At 40.1% G+C, this 18,556-nt stretch overlaps 1 protein-coding gene across 3 annotated transcripts in view; it reads right to left on the bottom strand.

Annotated features, from left to right (window-relative positions):
* LOC130102555 (gastrula zinc finger protein XlCGF57.1-like) overlaps positions 1–18,417 on the bottom strand; it is a 192,232-nt gene extending 173,815 nt beyond the window's left edge. The window contains exon 1 of one of the 3 annotated variants that reach the window (XM_056268508.1): positions 18,370–18,417. In XM_056268508.1, coding sequence (XP_056124483.1) covers positions 18,370–18,385 — 16 coding nt within the window. In that variant the 5' untranslated portion in view covers positions 18,386–18,417. Of the gene's footprint in view, positions 1–1,250; positions 1,470–18,369 lie in introns of those variants that run through there. The other 2 variants (XM_056268507.1, XM_056268506.1) reach the window with 2 other exon arrangements.
* Between the last annotated feature and the right edge of the window lie 139 nt (positions 18,418–18,556).

Below are 18,556 nucleotides of genomic sequence, written 5' to 3'. Positions count from 1 at the left end.
TATAGCTGTGTCAGCCGGTATTTTGTCAGTCAAAAATAGTCGATCTCCGAATGCAACTTAACAGGGAGGAGAGTAAAGATGGAAAGCTCCTAAAGCTTAGTTCCATATAAATTCACGGATAATTTGTTGTTTTGTCGTAAGTGAAAAACAATATTGACCTTGTATTTGAAAAAGGATCCTCATATAAGAAACAATACTAAAATTCAGAGTCAGTTCAGTTCGCATTCGGAGATCGACTATTTTTGACTGACAAAATGCGGGTGTTACTGTTCCGGCGGACACAGCTACAGTGAGTTGTTCACTATCTTTCTTTTTAGAAAACTGTGTACACAAACAATGTTCTCAATGCTCGAATTCATGTGTAGAGCCCCTGGTGATACTTCCAGCAAAGTTTCATGTTGTGTCGAGCCTTCTTAGTGTTTTAAAAATAGCGATTTTGATGCTATCATATACGTGCCCCTAGCTCTCCCATTCAAAAGGCAATTTGACCGAAAACGAAAATACGGTCAAACTTAAAAGTGGCGTTTCCATTCTAATTATGCTTTTAAATGAAAGTTTGCCTCGGGTAGATTAACAAAAAGACCCTAGGTTGCATTTTGGCGACAGTTACCCTTTAAGTACGCAAAGGCGCGTAATAACACAAGTGGCATTACGCATTTCTGATTTATGTCGCGCATGCGTACCTGCGTACCAGTTATGTGCACCCCTGCATATGAACATAAAAATACACAATACTGCCATATTTTAACACCAACTTTTAGATTGATATTTAATTATGTTAAAAACTACTAAATCGTTTTAATTAAGGGCCGTTCACACTGAACTTCTTCCGTTGACTTCACATGCATGTGAAAGTGGTACAAAAGAAACAAGATCAAGTGAATTTCACTGCAGGAAAGAACACAAATGTTTGCAGTAAAGCAGAGTAGATTGCACATTTTTACATTTTGGAATAATTATTATGTTTGTAAAAATACGCGCAAAATTTAGGTCAAAATTCTGGTAAAATTGTTAGAAATTGTAAACCATATATCAAATAAATGTAAAATAAAACAGTTAGAATATTTAGATTTAGTTTGACCTGATGTTGACAATATGAAACCTCCCTTTACTGGCCATTTGTTAAAAAAACCCAGAACATTCTGTACCATTTCATAGTTTAACTGTTTATCTAAATGTGATGAAGTGCTTGAATGTTTCTAACATGAATGTTCTTCAGCATCATGAATGAATGAAGAATAAACACCAACCTCTTTGTTCTTCAGGATCTTCAGTGTGTTTCATTCTGCAGGGTTCTGGATCACTCATGTTCTCACTGTCCTCTTTAATAAACTCAGTCTTGGCAGATTTCAGCTCTTCCTGATGCTCTGATGCTCTTCTTCACTTGTAGCTGATGGGAATTTACAGCATTTATTGGGGAATTACAGTAGGAGGAGCTTCACTGATTATGTGATTGCAGTGGGAGGAGCTTCACTGATGATGTATGTGCAGTGGGAGGAGCTTCACTGATGATGGATTACAGTAAGAGGACATTCACTGATGATGTGATTGCAGTGGGAGGAGCTACACTGATGATGAATTCGGAGCTGCTGATCTGCCGAAATAAAAAATAAAAATTACTGAGTTTGTTTTTATAATAAATGACACTTCAAAGCATTTATGTCATTCATCGTACAGTAACTGATGCCAATTCATTAATTATCTTTATTGCTAATCCTAACATTATTCTGCTTCTTCATTAAAATGCAGGTATCTAGAAATATAGAAAAGAATATAAATAATTTAAATTCTTCAAAATATAAATAACGGTAAGAAAAACAATTAAAATAAACAGAAATAAACGTACATATGATAGCCAACAAATCCCCTCAGTCTGTTGACACCAATGAAATGAGCTTTAAGTGACAATTTACAGGAGATCTGAAGACATCAGCACAGGGGCGTAGCCAGAATATAATTTTTTGGAGGGTCCCGTCTTTAATTGAGGGGGCAACATAGGCAAGGCAAGGCAAGGCAAGTTTATTAATATAGCACATTTCATACACAATGGTAATTCAAAGTGCTTCACATAGAAGAAATTAAAATAATCAAAACAAATAAGAATAATTAAAACAGTTTAGAATAAAAAATAAAGTACAGTAAAAACAGTCGGACGAACAGTGGCACAGTGCTCATTCAGTAAATGCACAGCTAAACAGATGTGTTTTGAGTCTGGATTTGAAAGTGACTACTGTAGGAGCACATCTGATCTCCTCTGGAAGCTGGTTCCAGCTGCGGCTGGCATAATAGCTAAAAGCAGACTCTCCTTGCTTAGAGTGAACCCTTGGTATTTCTAGCTGATGTGATCCTAATGATCTGAGTGATCTGTTGGGTTTATATTCAGTGAGCATATCTGCAATATATTGAGGTCCTAGCCCATTAAATGATTTATATACCAGTAATAATACTTTAAAGTCAATCCTAAATGTAACTGGGAGCCAGTGTAAAGACCTGAGGACTGGTGTGATATGTTCATATTTTCTGGTTCTGCTCAGAATCCTGGCAGCAGCGTTCTGTATGAGCTGCAACTGTCTTATGGTCTTTTTAGGAAGGCCAGTGAGGAGTCCATTACAATAATCCACCCTGCTGGTGATGAAAGCATGCACAAGTTTCTCTAAGTCTTGATTGGAAATAAAGCATCTAATTCTTGCAATATTTTTCAGATGATAGTATGCTGATTTAGTTATTGCTTTGACATGACTACTGAAACTAAGGTCTGACTCTAGAGACACACCAAGATTCCTGGCTTGATTTTTAGTTGTTAGACCCCTAGCGTCAAGGTATGCATTCACCTTGAGAACTTCATCTTTGCTTCCAAACGCAATGACTTCAGTTTTGTCTTTGTTTAACTGAAGAAAGTTTTGGCACATCCAACTGTTGACTTCATCAATGCATTGGCACAGGGAGTCAATGGGGCTGTAGTCGTTAGGCGATAGGGCTAAGTAGAGCTGTGTGTCGTCTGCATAGCTGTGGTAAGAGATTCGGTTCTTTCTCATTATTTGGCTCATTGGGAGCATATATAGGTTGAATAGGAGTGGTGCAAGAATTGAGCCTTGAGGGACTCCGCATGTCATGGACGTCCACTCAGACTTATGGTCTCCTATACTCACATAATAACCTCTCTCTTCTAAGTACGATCTGAACCATTTTAGGACTATCCCAGAAAGCCCCACCCAGTTTTCCAGCCTGTCAAGAAGTATGTCGTGATCGACAGTGTCAAATGCAGCACTGAGGTCGAGTAGTACCAGCACTGATAATTTCCCTGTATCAGTATTTAAGCGAATATCGTTAATTATCTTTATGAGAGCTGTCTCTGTGCCGTGATGCGATCGGAAACCAGATTGAAAATTGTCAAAGTATCCATTCGAGATTAAGAATTTGTTCAGCTGATTGAAGACAACTTTTTCAATGATCTTGCCTATAAAAGGAAGATTTGAGATCGGTCTATAGTTGCTTAATATAGTCTTATCCAGATTGCTCTTTTTCAGGAGGGGCTTGACAACTGCAGTTTTCAGGGAGTTTGGAAAACTACCAGAGAGAAGTGAGGCATTAACCACTTTTAGGAGATCTGCTTCTAAACTGTTTAACACACTTTTGAGGAAAGATGTGGGAAGTGCGTCAAGGGCGCAGGTTGATGTTTTAAGGTGCTGTACGGTTTCTTCCAAAATGTTGCCATCAATTTCTTCGAAAACAGACATAGTAACTACATTCTCAGGTTGTGGTCTGATCTGTCTGACCCCAGTGCAGCTCAATGATGTGCTGATCACCTTTCTGATAGTATTAATTTTCTCAGAGAAGAAAAAAGCAAACTCACTGCACTTGCTGTCTGAGAGCATTTCACTGGGAATCTGGCTTGGGGGGTTTGTCAGTCTCTCTACAGTAGCAAAAAGAGTGCGTGTGTTGTATAAGTTGCTGTTTATAATATTTGAGAAGAAAGTCTGTCTAGCTTTGCCTAGTTCAATATTAAAAGCCTGGATGCTGTCTTTGTAGATGTTATAATGGACTACAAGTTTTGTCTTCCGCCACATGCGCTCTGTTTTTCTGCATGTTCATTTCATATTTTGCACAGCTGTTGAGTTTCTCCAAGGTGCTTTTTGTCTACCACTCTTCCTGACTTTCACAGGAGCAAAATAATCTATTACACCTTTAACCTTTGAGTTAAAAGAATCAAGGAGAAAATCAACAGAGTCAGCAGATATGCTTGGTTTTAAAGATATGGCCTTCATAAATAGCACACTAGTGTTCTCCTTTAAGCATCTCTTCTTGACAGACACAGATCTAGTTTCAATGGCAGGAGAGATCAATATATCAAAGAAAATACAGAAATGATCAGACAGTGCTACATCCTTAATAACAATCGATGAGATGTTTAAACCCTTACTGATAAGTACATCTAGAGTGTGTCCACGATTGTGTGTGGGACCATGTACATGCTGAGTCAGATCAAACGTTTTTAAAACAGTTTTGATTTCTTTTGCCATATTTGTATCATTATCTATGTGAATGTTAAAATCTCCAGTAATAGCAAAACAGTCAAACTCTGAGGAAATTGTTGATAACAGTTCTGTAAAGTCCTCAGCAAAGGCTGGAGAGTATTTTGGAGGCCTGTAAATAATGATAAGTAAAATGCGTGGGGCACCTTTTAACACAATACCCAGATATTCAAAAGAGGGGTAGTTACCAAATGATGTTTGCTTACATTGATAGACATCTTTAAAAAGAGCAGCTACTCCTCCACCTCTCTTACCCGCTCTGCAGACACTCATAAAAGTAAAGTTAGGAGGGGCTGTTTCATTGAGGACTGTTGAACTGCAGCTGTCTTCTAGCCAAGTTTCATTTAGAAGCATAAAATCCAGGTTGTATGTGGTTATTAAGTCATTGACTAGAAGTGATTTATTTTTAAGTGAGCGGATGTTTAATAGTGCTAACTTAACAGTCTTACTTTTTGTTACTTTTGTCTTAGTTTGGCGTGTAATAGGCACCAGATTAGATGGGTTTGCTGTACGGCTTTTGAAGGCCTTAGACTTTCTATCATGTAATCGAACAGCAATAGAGAAAGATACAGGCCCACTGGGTTCCCGCTTGTTCTGTAAACATTTGAGAAAGTTACTGTTATCATAGCGGGCACCCGGCACATATCACTGAGAGCTGGTATCAGTTGTTTTTGGTTCACCTCGAGCCGATGGAGGAGGGTGTGAGCCCTGGCGTTTTTGCAGAGGCCGAAGAGCTCTCACAAGCGGAGAGCGAGCTGGGCCCGCAGGCTTTCGTGGTTTTGGGGCCTGCCGTTTTTTGGTTGATGTCTGGGGGCTTGCAGATAGTTTGGTTCCAGCAAACACCAGTTTTTCCATTTTCTCTGAGAAGCACAGAAGATGCTGTGGAGATGCTGGAGATAGGGATAACGTGTCTGGTGAGAGGGTAGAGGCTGGAGGGGGCTGTTTCTCTGGTGTTATTGGAGGCTGTAAAATGCTGTCCTGGTTTTCTAACAAGTCGTCCTTGGGAGCTGAAACTTGGAGCAGTTCTAGTATGTCACAGTCTGTCTGTGGTGAGCTCTGTGGGCAGGGCTCAGCTGAGATTGTGTCCGTGAGCAGTGGCTGTTTTGGCTGAGTGGTGTTATCATTGTCCTTGTGTGATATGTCAACCGCATGTCCATCCACGTGCTGAAGGTGTGTGTGTGCCATTCAGGTTGAGTGGATTGGCACACACTGCAGAAGAATGATTGAGGGAGAAGTAGATATTGTCCTTTAGCACTCTTGAACCAAGTTTGTTTGGGTGGTGGCCATCCTGTTGAAACAGTTGCCTCTGACTCCAGAAAAGATTGAAGTTGTCAATGAAGTTTACTCCTTTTATATTGCAGGTTTTTTGCAGCCATGTGTTGAGCCCAAGCAGCCGTGAAAACCTGTTTGTTCCTCTTGCTGGTAGTGGTCCACTGATGAATGTTTGTACTTTCAGTCTTATAAGTGTTTCAAAAAGTTCATTGAAATCCTTCTTAAGGAGTTCTGACTGCTCTTTATGAATATCATTTTTCCCCACATGAATGATGAGTCGATTTGCAGTCTTATGTTTCATCAGAACGTTCTCAAGTTCCCTGTTTACATCAGAAGTCGTTGCTTGTGGAAGGCAGCACGTAGTTGTGTCCCTGCTAATAATGTTTCTGATTATGGAGTCCCCCACTATCAGAGTCCTGGGCTCGGCTGCGCTCTGAGCTGAGTGCCGCTGTCTGCTCGACCTTGAGTGCCAGTTAGCAGTGTTAGCTACTGGCTGGTTCAGTCTGTGTTCGATCACATTCATCACATTCAGGGATTCCTCATTCATTAATACTTCAAATCTGTTCTCAAGATGTATAGGCGGTGGTAGGAGACCAGTGTTTGCAATCCTTATCAAAGCCGTATCTGGGGTAGAGGAGGCTACTGCGGCAATATGTGATGGTCGTGACAATCTGATGTCTCGAGTGCCTTTGGGTCTCGCTCCCTATTTTTGCCATCGATTTGTAAGTCGGTCGGCTTGTTTCTCTACACTCAGTATGGCCTGTCGAGGAGGACTAGATTCATGGGACTCACCGGCTGTATGCTGAGGGCGTCCATAATGAAGCTCTGTTGTGTGTTCCGTCTGGTTTGGTGGTCCCACAAGTAACTTTGTTTCAAGAACTACAATCCTTTGTAAAAGTCTCTGGCAGTTAGTGCAGCAAGTAGATTCCAGAAGAGGCATTTTCTCTTATCCTTTAGAATGTAGGCAGTTGTGTTTTCTCTTCCCCGGAATGTAAGCAGTGGGAGGCTGGTTGAATAAAAGAATTCTGCTTTTTTGTAGTAATCCAAGCGTTTGAGCACTGTGCTGATTAGCTGAAGTTAAAATTAGGTGATAAAAGGAGATCAAATATAAAATATAAAAATATAAAAGCGATAGAGCAAAGCGCGGAGCGGTAAGCACGAGCGTCCGAACAGTGGCAGAGCATGAAGTTTTTCATGCTCTGCTACTGTTATATATATATATATATATATATATATATATATATATATATATATATATATATATATAGTCTATATATATATATATATATACAGTGAAGAAAATAAGTATTTGAACACCCTGCTATTTTGCAAGTTCTCCCACTTAGAAATCATGGAGGGGTCTGAAATTGTCATCGTAGGTGCATGTCCACTGTGAGAGACATAATCAAAAAAAAAAAAATACAGAAATCATAATGTATCATTTTTTAACAATCTGTGTTGTATAAAGCACTATTTAAATAAACGTGACTTGACTTGAGTTATTGATGTAAATAATGTGCAAGGTTGGAGGTTGACTGACCATGAGCTGGAAGAAAAACCAGGCCTGCTGCAGAGACGCCTCTCTCACGGTACTGGTGCTCACCACCCACTGGAGAGCCAACTCTTCATGAAGTAACTGAACGCAGAGAGCATTTTTACAAAACATGATTTTCTGAACCACACACACAATAAAGGCAGGATCACAACATTGAAATAAAATAAAGTACAAGATAAAGTGGCTCAATGAATGGGTGAGTACATAAATGAAGGAATGAATAAACAGGAGAGTGCACGGATGAGTAAATGAACATGTGCTCTACCTTCTTGGCGATCTGCCTGGAGGGAGGACAGAGAATGGAGGAAGTCTCGATGAAGGCAGACATGCGATTACAGGCACGCTCACTGGCCTGTAGACCTATTTATTTGTATGATACAGCTGCAAATAAGTATTTGAACACCTGAGAAAATCAATGTTAATATTTGGTACAGTAGCCTTTGTTTGCAATTACAGAGGTCAAACGTTTCCTGTAGTTTTTCACCAGGTTTGCACACACTGCAGGAGGGATTTTGGCCCACTCCTCCACACAGATCTTCTCTAGATCAGTCAGGTTTCTGGGCTGTCGCTGAGAAACACAGAGTTTGAGCTCCCTCCAAAGATTCTCTATTGGGTTTAGGTCTGGAGACTGGCTAGGCCACGCCAGAACCTTGATATGCTTCTTACAGAGCCACTCCTTGGTTATCCTGGCTGTGTGCTTCGGGTCATTGTCATGTTGGAAGAACCAGCCTCGACCCATCTTCAATGCTCTAACTGAGGGAAGGAGGTTGTTCCCAAAATCTCGCAATACATGGCCCCAGTCATCCTCTCCTTAATACAGTGCAGTCGCCCTGTCCCATGTGCAGAAAAACACCCCCAAAGCATGATGCTACCACCCCCATGCTTCACAGTAGGGATGGTGTTCTTGGGATGGTACTCATCATTCTTCTTCCTCCAAAGACGGCGAGTGGAATTATGACCAAAAAGTTGTATTTTGGTCTCATCTGACCACATGACTTTCTCCCATGACTCCTCTGGATCATCCAAATGGTCATTGGCAAACTTAAGACGGGCCTTGACATGTGCTGGTTTAAGCAGGGGAACCTTCCGTGCCATGCATGATTTCAAACCATGACGTCTTAGTGTATTACCAACAGTAACCCTGGAAACGGTGGTCCCAGCTCTTTTCAGGTCATTGACCAGCTCCTCCCGTGTAGTTCTGGGCTGATTTCTCACCTTTCTTAGGATCATTGAGACCCCACGAGGTGAGATCTTGCATGGAGCCCCAGTCCGAGGGAGATTGACAGTCATGTTTAGCTTCTTCCATTTTCTAATGATTGCTCCAACAGTGGACCTTTTTTCACCAACTGCTTGGCAATTTCCCCGTAGCCCTTTCCAGCCTTGTGGAGGTGTACAATTTTGTCTCTAGTGTCTTTGGACAGCTCTTTGGTCTTGGCCATGTTAGTAGTTGGATTCTTACTGATTGTATGGGGTGGACCATAGACAGTAAAAGAAATGGACAGAGCGATCTCATTGGAACTCAGTTGAGACAGTTGAAGCCCACTTTTAGCGATTTTTGAGAACTTCCGTTCCTGACGCGCAGACTCAGACCGACTCAAACTAAGCTTGATGACGTGAGCAACCTGTCTGACAGACGTTAATCTTCTAGTAGCTGTGCGTGAAAACTGCCAATGTTAATCTTGCAGAGACGGGGAACTTGAGCAAAGAGTTCTTTGGCGTGAGTGAGCAGGAGTAAGAATTCCGTTGCTTTTATGGACTCATTATCTATGGGCTTCTCCCTTGACGGGACGTCCCCCCGATTGCCTGCGAGCTTCTCCTCCTGTCTGTACGGTAACTTCTGTACAGCGCGACAGAGAGTCGAGTGGTTATGACGCAATCGTTAGCCTATTTTTACTAAATCTGTTTCTACGGGGCCATAGTGTAACATAGAAGGTAATGGAGCCCTTTATACATTTTCGTGTTTCTTTAGAAATAAATAATGGACAAATGGAGTCTTTAAACGCCTCAGATGTAAAGTTATTCGCTGTCAAAGTGACGCAAAAATGAATGGGAGTCAATGGAAATGCTAACGCAAGTGAAGTTCTGCTACAACATGGCGGCACCCGGCCGGCTTCAACTTCCGGTCGATGGATTACCCCCTTGGCAGACTGATCTCATGAAATGGCGTATGTATGACACGCCAATTCGTATTTCCATTTTTGGCGTGCTATCAACACGCATAATCGCTTTTCAGCGTGTTTATCAACGCCTTTGACTTAACTTTATATTACTGTATTATGTATATATAAATATATGACCTACCCCAACCCCGTCCCTAAACCTACCCGTCACTGGGGTTAATACCATTTATGAGTCTTCTCCTACCATCCTAGGAAAAGAAATATCGCTCCACAGATGTAGATCTAGATTTTGCTTCGTTTCGCTCGGACATTTAACGGCGTACACATACACGCGGAATCACTCGGACGTTTAATGGCGTAGACATACACGCAAAAGATTTCGGCGTGGACATACACGTGGATAGCTCAAAATGCGTGTAGATAACACGCCACTTGACTTGAAAGTGGCGTGTATGTTTACTCAAAGTCATGATGTCATGTTGCCCTTGGGGTGGACAGGTGTCTTTATGCAGCTAACGACCTCAAACAGGTGCATCTAATTTAGGATAATAAATGGAGTGGAGGTGGACATTTTAAAGGCAGACTAACAGGTCTTTGAGGGTCAGAATTCTAGCTGATAGACAGGTGTTCAAATACTTATTTGCAGCTGTATCATACAAATAAATAGTTAAAAAATCATATATTGTGATTTCTGGATATTTTTGTCTCTCACAGTGGACATGCACCTACGATGACAATTTCAGACCCCTCCATGATTTCCAAGTGGGAGAACTTGCAAAATAGCAGGGTGTTCAAATAGTTATTTTCCTCACTGTATATATAGCCAGATTTTTATATACCTATTCTGGTGGGTGCGGTGATGCGGTGGCGACTCATGTAACATGTAGCCTAAGGGTGGCGCTGCCAATTCAGCGCCTAAAAGCTGTCACAAAGAACAGGCAAAAGTAATGATTATGAATATGTAGAAAATAGCAAGGAGATATTTTAATTATTTAATTATATATTTTAATGGGGTGGTGATGGCGCAGTGGATAAGACACATGCCTTTGGTGTGAGAGACCCGGGTTCGAATCCACTGTGAGACACCAATGTGTCCCTGAGCAAGACACTTAACCCCTAGTTGCTCCAGAGGCGTGCGACCTCTGACATATATAGCAATTGTAAGTCGCTTTGGATAAAAGCGTCCGCTAAATGAATAAATGTAAATGTAAATGTAAATGTAATTGTTTATTAATAAAAAAGTGTTTTCTTTGCCGGCTAAGATGAAGTTGACGATGCTGAGTGACTCGCGATCTTCAGTAGTGAACGCGCCAGAGAGAAATGCACATTTCATAAGGATTGCATAAGCAGAGAGCAGTCTGTAGTCTGTTTTCTTTCTTTCTGAATTGTTCTGTTTAAAAGTAGACATGTGAGGCAAGTAGGCAACCTTATATGCTGAGTTTCGCTTCATTTATGAGACGAGCTCCAGTTCACGCGCCGGCGCCTCCGTTTCTGATTATCTATCGTCTGCTATATTTACTTCTTATTTATTAAATCCAGGCAGTTGGTTGATGAAACATTGATTAAAATTAAGATACAATTAATACAAAACGAAATTCAGGTTAAAGAAAGGTTTTGTGCTTTCTGTTTGATGTCTCTGTGAAAGTTTTAAAGCATCTTTTAGTGCTGCTTTCAGAGCGCTCACGTCTGAAACGGAGAACACGTCCGTAACATTGTTTTTTCCTTATAAACAACATGACATCATGACTTTGCGTAAACATACACGCCACTTTCAATTCAAGTGGCGTGTTATCTATACGCATTTTGAGGTATCCGCGTGTATGTCCACGCCGAAATCTTTTGCGTGTATGTCTACGCCATTAAATGTCCGAGTGATTCAGCGTGTATGTGTACGCCGTTAAATGTCCGAGCGAAACGAAGCAAAATCTATATCTACATCTGTGGAGCGATATTTCTTTTCCTAGGATGGTAGGAGAAGACTCATAAATGGTATTAACCCCAGTGACGGGTAGGTTTAGGGACGGGGTTGGGGTAGGTCATATATTTATATATACATAATACAGTAATATAACGTTAAGTCAAAGGCGTTGATAAACACGCTGAAAAGCGATTATGCGTGTTGATAGCACGCCAAAAATGAAAATACGAATTGGCGTGTCATACATACGCCATTTCATGAGATCAGTCTGATAAATGCGAACACGAAAAATAAAATAAAATAAAATGAATATTTTATGTACTGTGGAGACTGAGAGGAAACCCTTCTTCATCCAGTGGGTAGTAGGCCTATTACTTTGGTTTGTGCAGTGTAATTCACATAATCACTAAAAAAAATATTTTGCCTCCTAAAGTTTTTTTAAGTTTTTTAACAATCAGAAATCTGAGGACATGTAAATGAGGGGGCCTAGGCCCACCCAGGCCCCCTCGTGGCTACGCCACTGCATCAGCATACTAAATGAGGTGAAAACAGGAACTATTGTCATGAAATAAAGAGTGTTTTCAGCAGATCTGTTAATATTGATGAGCTTTAGACTATCAACACTCACTCAACAAACCATTCAGGATCATCAGCAGATCATCTCACTTTATTCTGAGTGTTTGCTGTTAGAAACACATTATTTGAGTCAGGATATAAAAGCCTATAAAACTGCTACACTGAAAGGCAATACTGTTATTTCCCACTATGACATGGATAAAACATCAATAACACAAAAACAATCACAAAAGACATTAAGGAATGCACATGCTCGCAACTGGGCTTACTTGACAACAACAGTTCATATATCAATATCGTAATGAATAGAAATAACCTTAAATAATGTATCTATCCGTCTCTTATGTAGGGCTGGGAATCGATTCCAAAAAGAATCGATTCCGAGGCGTTAGGAGGGGAATCGACTCCTCTAAGATTTTTTGTGCTATACATTTAAATGTCTTAACTATATATATATATATATATATATATATATATAAAATTGATGTTATCTTATTTTTCATGAATGTATATTTTACAACAATGTGTAACGGTTTACCAGATTTAGTGCTACACAATGTCTCTTATTTGTTCCCCACTAAATTTTTTTTTTTTTACTAAATGTTCAGATTTTATACAATTATAGTTTTTCTAGACTAAATTTTACTGAGGTATCCACTAATCTAGTATAATATTTTTTTTTTGATTTGTTGTTTTTAGCTATAATGAAGTTGTCTGTGTATTAATTAGATTGTGTTTAACACACAAAAGAGTGATTATCAGTTCAACACTAGAGTTATAGAGGTCCACACTGGAGTTTCCATTGCTGGTGCTGCTGCGTCGGAGTCAAACTTCCGGGTTTGTGTACCCCTCAACGGCATTCGCGTTTTCAAAATGGCCGTTCCAAAGGCTAATTGTAAAGTGTTACCGACTCATTGTGGTAACCTCAGGAATAAAGAGAGTGTGCGTAAATGAGCCGAATAAAGAGCAAGACAGAGCCAGTAATATCTGCTTATTAAAGCCAACCAGTCCAGTCTTTAGTTGAACCGTTGAATATACATGGATGGCAGATGAAGAGAAAGACTTATGATAGGCTACTCATAAAACAGAGTAGCACCGTAGGTAATGGCAAGGACTGATATAAGAGATGTGCCAAAAAACAGAAGATTCCTCCTCATTATAAAGTCAATATTAATTTTAACGTGCAGCCATGCGAAAGTTAGCTATGCAGCAGATAAGCAATAGAGTGAGGCTGTGAAACACCACATTTAAGCTTAAAACACACCAACAAGAGGAACACTCAGCGACTGGCAACATTTCCCTTGAGAGAAGAATAATGTCTCTTTCCTCTTCTTCTCTCCGGTTCTGCTTAAATACCGGCTCCTCTGGCCATTGATGAGGATCAGCTGTAGAGTTGGGGAACTCGAACTCGAGTCCAATTTTGAATGAACTCGGACTTGTCACGCACTCGGATGAATTTGTACTCGGACTTGACACGGACTTGACACGGACATTTTAGACTCGGAAAAACATCCGAGTCCAGTCGAGTCCGGGCACTGGAGGACACAATATTATTCAAAAATGAAACGAAACTTGTGTTGTTTCCGCGTGGAGCATTGTAGCCAATCACAGACATGTATATTACGCGCATGAACACCAGAGGCGTTTTAAAGGCACTGCTTACACGAGAACGCTCGCGGGTGAAAACGTAAAAATATTTTATCAGATGTGCCTTTCGTTTAGACTGCGTTTTTGGGGCTTAAAAACGCAAAAAAGTGAAACCACCCTCTAGCGTGGAAATCTTAAAAACGTTCCACCGTCTAAAGGGTAAAAACGCAAAAGTCTGCTAGACACTAGACAGTGAAAATAAACATAAAAATGTAGGTAATAAATAAACATTGATACATGATGTGTAATAATTAATGAACACATACAAAGACAAACATTGAAATCACATTTAATTAACATTAATTAATAAAGTATAATAATTAATGTATAATATATATATAAACATTAAAATGAACAATAAAATTGTAAAAAAAAGATGTATAATTATCATTAAAGGTGCATTGCGCAACATTTCATGTTAAAAATACCCGTTTTCTAACCCATACATGCTTAAACAATTGCCTGATGGGGTGAATAAGCCCTTCTCTGATCACTGCGATTGCCTCTATAATCCTGTACAGTAAAATAAATAAGAGGGATTCGGGCCGGAACGTGAGACTGGGCGTGACGTCATGCGGGTTCACGCTCTCCTGGCTATGTCTGGCAGGTTTGTGTATTCGCCGCCATTCTCCGTATCAGCGAAGACAACTCGAGCGAAAAAACTTTAGTCAAATTTCGACAAAAGTAGAAGATGAATTCAAAGACACCGGCTTGTAGTTCATTCCCAACCCCAACGCAAACTCCACGTAAGACAAAGACAGTAAGGCAGATTCGCTTGTCGCCAGAGGGGAGGCATAGTTCTGCAAAAACTCAGAGACTTGCGCTACGCACCTTTAATATAATAAATTATGTAATAATTCATTCATAGGCCTAAAAAAAATAATAATAATGACATTTTATTATTTGTGTCCTAATACGATAGAAAATAGAGTCTCAACATCTATTTTGGCCTCTTTCAGCACCCATACCGTAAGTGCACAATTAGCATAGCGTACTAAAAAAATGTGCGGCTGGCTTGACCATGGCTGCGTTCGAAACCGCATTCTTCCCTACTAAATAGTATGGGAAAAAGAGTAGGCGAGCGAAAAGTATGTACGAATCATAAAAGTGTAGGCGAGAATTACGCGAGATTCGGACGATAGTGCGTTAGAATATGCCAACTTTCCTACTGCATATTAACGTTAAAGGGTTAGTTCACCCAAAAATGAAAATTAAGTCATTAATTACTCACCCCCATGCTGTACCAACCCCGTAAGACCTTCGTTCATCTTCGGAACACAAATGAAGATATTTTTGATTAAATCTGAGAGCTGGATCACTGCTACATAGGCTGCCTAAGGGACTGACACTTGACGGCCCAGAAAGTCATTAAAGAAAATGTTTAAATGTTTCATGTGCCTACAGTGGCTCCACTATAAGTTTATCAAGCGACGAGAATACTTTTTGTGCGGAAAAAAAACTAAAATAACGACTTTATTCGACTATTCCATTGCTTCCTTGTGGGCCTGAGACGAGAGTTCAAGAGATTTCCAGGACGCATGCGCGAGAAGTGACACTCTTCTTCTACTACTATGTACAGCACGCGTCTTCCTCTGCTTGTAAGACGCACGCTGTGTAGTAGAAGAAGATTGTCAGTTCTAGCGCATGCGTCCTGGAAATCTCTTGAACTCTCGTCTCAGGCCCACAAGGAAGCAATGGAATAGTCGAATAAAGTCGTTATTTTAGTTTTTTTTCCGCACAAAAAGTATTCTCGTCGCTTGATAAACTTATAGTGGAGCCACTGTAGGCACATGAAACATTTAAACATTTTCTTTAATGACTTTCTGGGCCGTCAAGTGTCAGTCCCTTAGGCAGCCTATGTAGCAGTGATCCAGCTCTCAGATTTAATCAAAAATATCTTCATTTGTGTTCCGAAGATGAACGAAGGTCTTACGGGGTTGGTACAGCATGGGGGTGAGTAATTAATGACTTAATTTTCATTTTTGGGTGAACTAACCCTTTAATACTGCATATTAACGCACCAGTGGGGCTCGACAGCCTTAGTCAAACGGGTTGGCGCGTATGGTTGGGTTGCGGAGAGATTGTGAGATTGTGGTTAGGTCTCAGCAGCAGGAGGGACGTAGAGGTCAGTAAGCTGAGTTGAGTGGGGGAAGGAGGGGGGTGACTCTGGGACGCCAGAGTCACTGTCGAGCCCTCTTGAGGTGTCGTGGGCTAGTCGACAAAACACTGAGGACGGAAGGTGCTCAATTGAAGACCCTAGAGATGTCCCCTACTCGGCTCAATCCAGACGGTTGTCGTGCTGGTCCACTAGGGAGACCACACTGTAGTTGCAGCCGTCGTGTGTGCTGACGCACCAAGTACACTGCAGCCGTTAGCGCCGGACAGAAGGGGAGTCACACCACCATATGGAAAGAAGCGTAAATGGATGGAGAAGCATAGTTTACTGTAAAGCTACGTCTTAGTGTTGCTTATCTTGGCGAAAGCCGAGTACAAATCAGCATGAAGTTTTAACATCTACTCTCGTGTAATGGAAATCTATATAGTAGGTGAAAGCAGTACGTGAAAGAAGCAGTACGTTCGAAACATCAGTATTCATAAAAGAGTTCCCGGATGGCTTACTGCTTTCGCCCAGATTTTTGAGTGCCGTCCGATGGATACTCTTCTATCCCAGGTTTTCAAATGTGAGTAAACACGGTTCCTTGTGTTAAATCGTTAAACTACTATAGAGTAAACGTTTTAACTGTTGAAGGTGTAAAGGAGTTAGACAGTATAGTAGTTGTGATTTTGCTGTAAAAACATGTTTTATTATGTATAGCTAGCTAACAGGGGAGCTCCAGTAAGCACACGTAACGTTACGTCTCTAAAGTGGATATACATAACCATATTAAACATCTTAAACACGCTTATTTAAAATGTCTATTTACATCTGAAAGGAAAATATTGTATCAGTATTACAGATGAGCACATCACAACATGAACAAGACGAGTGATGTAAGTGTGCTATTATGTAGGATAATTCACTGTTGTCAACACTGTTTACATTAGACAAATGTGCTGTAAATAAGGTAAATATTTAAATCTATAAAGTAACTAAACATGTTATATTATTTTATTTGTTCCTTATTATGGTTGATGACTGCTTTTGTATAATGTTTGTGCATTTTTGTAGGATCTGAAATGCCTGCAGACTGGTGTGAGCACTGAGGATGAGGAGCCCAGAGCTGAATCCTGGAAACGGTGCCATGGATGAGACGCTCCATCTCTCCACCGGCCCTTATCGCCTCAGATTGTGAAGCGCAGCGCAGCAACAAGCTCCGGCACGAAGGCACGCTCACCTCTGGTGAATTCATCAGAGTAAAGCCGCAGAATGGGAACCGCTGTGTTGAGATGGCAGTATGTGGGGTTCAGCGCATGTAAATACATGCTTGTAGTTTGAATAAAGATTTGTTTGATGTGTTGTTGACTTGTATATGCATTTGTTTATTGTGATGGTTACTTTTATTTGTTCTTTTACTCATTTATTCAAGTTTCTTATTGTTGTCTGTATATAAAATATAATTATTTAATTAATGTATGCATTAATTCATTGCTTGCACTGCATTTATCTAGTGTATTCATGCACAACTATGTCATATGACAAAACAAATTACATTTTGCTTGTTTTATTAAATTATTTAATTTTTAGTATATAAAAAAGTAATATAATTAAGTATTGGTCAGCGTTTAATATTATTATTTTGTTTAAGTTTTGGGGTGGGCTAACAATGCAATTCATTCTGAGGAAATATTAATTTTCAAGGAGCGATACTTACATTTTTCGAGTATAAAGTCAACAGTTTTCTCCACAGGAGATCTTCGAGCAGCGGCCCGTCTCCTTTGTGCAGACATTACAAACGCAGAGGAAAACTGTTCTAGGTTGTGCTGTCGAGTTACTGATGTTATGAAGTGTTAGTGAACCTGTCGCTCATATAATTTAAACTTATTAGATACAAGATCATGGAAAGATACCATAGTTATGTCTAACAATGAACAATCATATGACAAAAGAGAAAACATAAAGATCATTGGTTTGTGTACATCATAATATGATATTTATACACAGGAAAAAAGAACAATAACAAGGCTAAATATCTTTAAATAGTTCTTCATAATACATAAATTCTGAGGGATGAAACGAGAGGTAAATTCATCCAGAAAAAGAGGAAAACTTTTGGGGTATAAAATAAAGAAATTAACAACATATTCAAGAGATGACGATGTAGGGGTTTCTTAATAAAAAATATATATCGTTAGGTCCCATAAGGATAAAACTGTGGGTCACATTAGTAGGGTTTAAAATATAACAACTTAAATCAACCCTAAATGTATTCACAAAATAATGGACAGCTGTTTCTTCAACAATACCACAAAATGAGCAAGTTTCATCAATTTCAAGATAGATGAATTAAATGTGTCTAATTAAGTGTGATAACAACGCGTCGTAGCCTAGGTCACATGATAACGTCAACATGGCGGATGATGTCCGGATCGCATTCATAGCCTACTCAACGAGATTTGGCTATAAAGTACCTAACGTTTCTCTTTTAACGTTCGTAAAGTAAGTACTTATTGAAATTAAGTACCTACTCATTGAGTATGCGGTTTCCGAACGCAGCCCGTGTAGTTTCAACGCGCGGCCCACTTGCAAGCAGTAGCACAAATAACAGCGTATAAAATAATAATGAGACATCTAACGTAACAAAAACATACCTTTCTGAAACGTCATGTAACAGCCGTTCGTGCACAAGTTCTGCTCGATTCCTCATTGACGCTTTTGTTTACAATACACCGGAGCACGTGCAACTGGTAAAGGCGCGTGGTGTTTACGGACAGCGTGAACTAGGCGCTTAGCGAATCACAACACTCTGGGCCAAGCTGACCAATCAGAGCCCGTCGT

This window comes from Rhinichthys klamathensis, unplaced genomic scaffold (genome assembly GCF_029890125.1).
Source record: "Rhinichthys klamathensis goyatoka isolate OS25496 unplaced genomic scaffold, OSU_Roscu_1.1 h1tg000274l_1, whole genome shotgun sequence".
Lineage (NCBI taxonomy): Eukaryota > Metazoa > Chordata > Actinopteri > Cypriniformes > Leuciscidae > Rhinichthys > Rhinichthys klamathensis.
The sequence above is the reverse complement of the archived record's forward strand: the minus strand, read 5'-3'. Positions and strand labels throughout refer to the sequence as shown.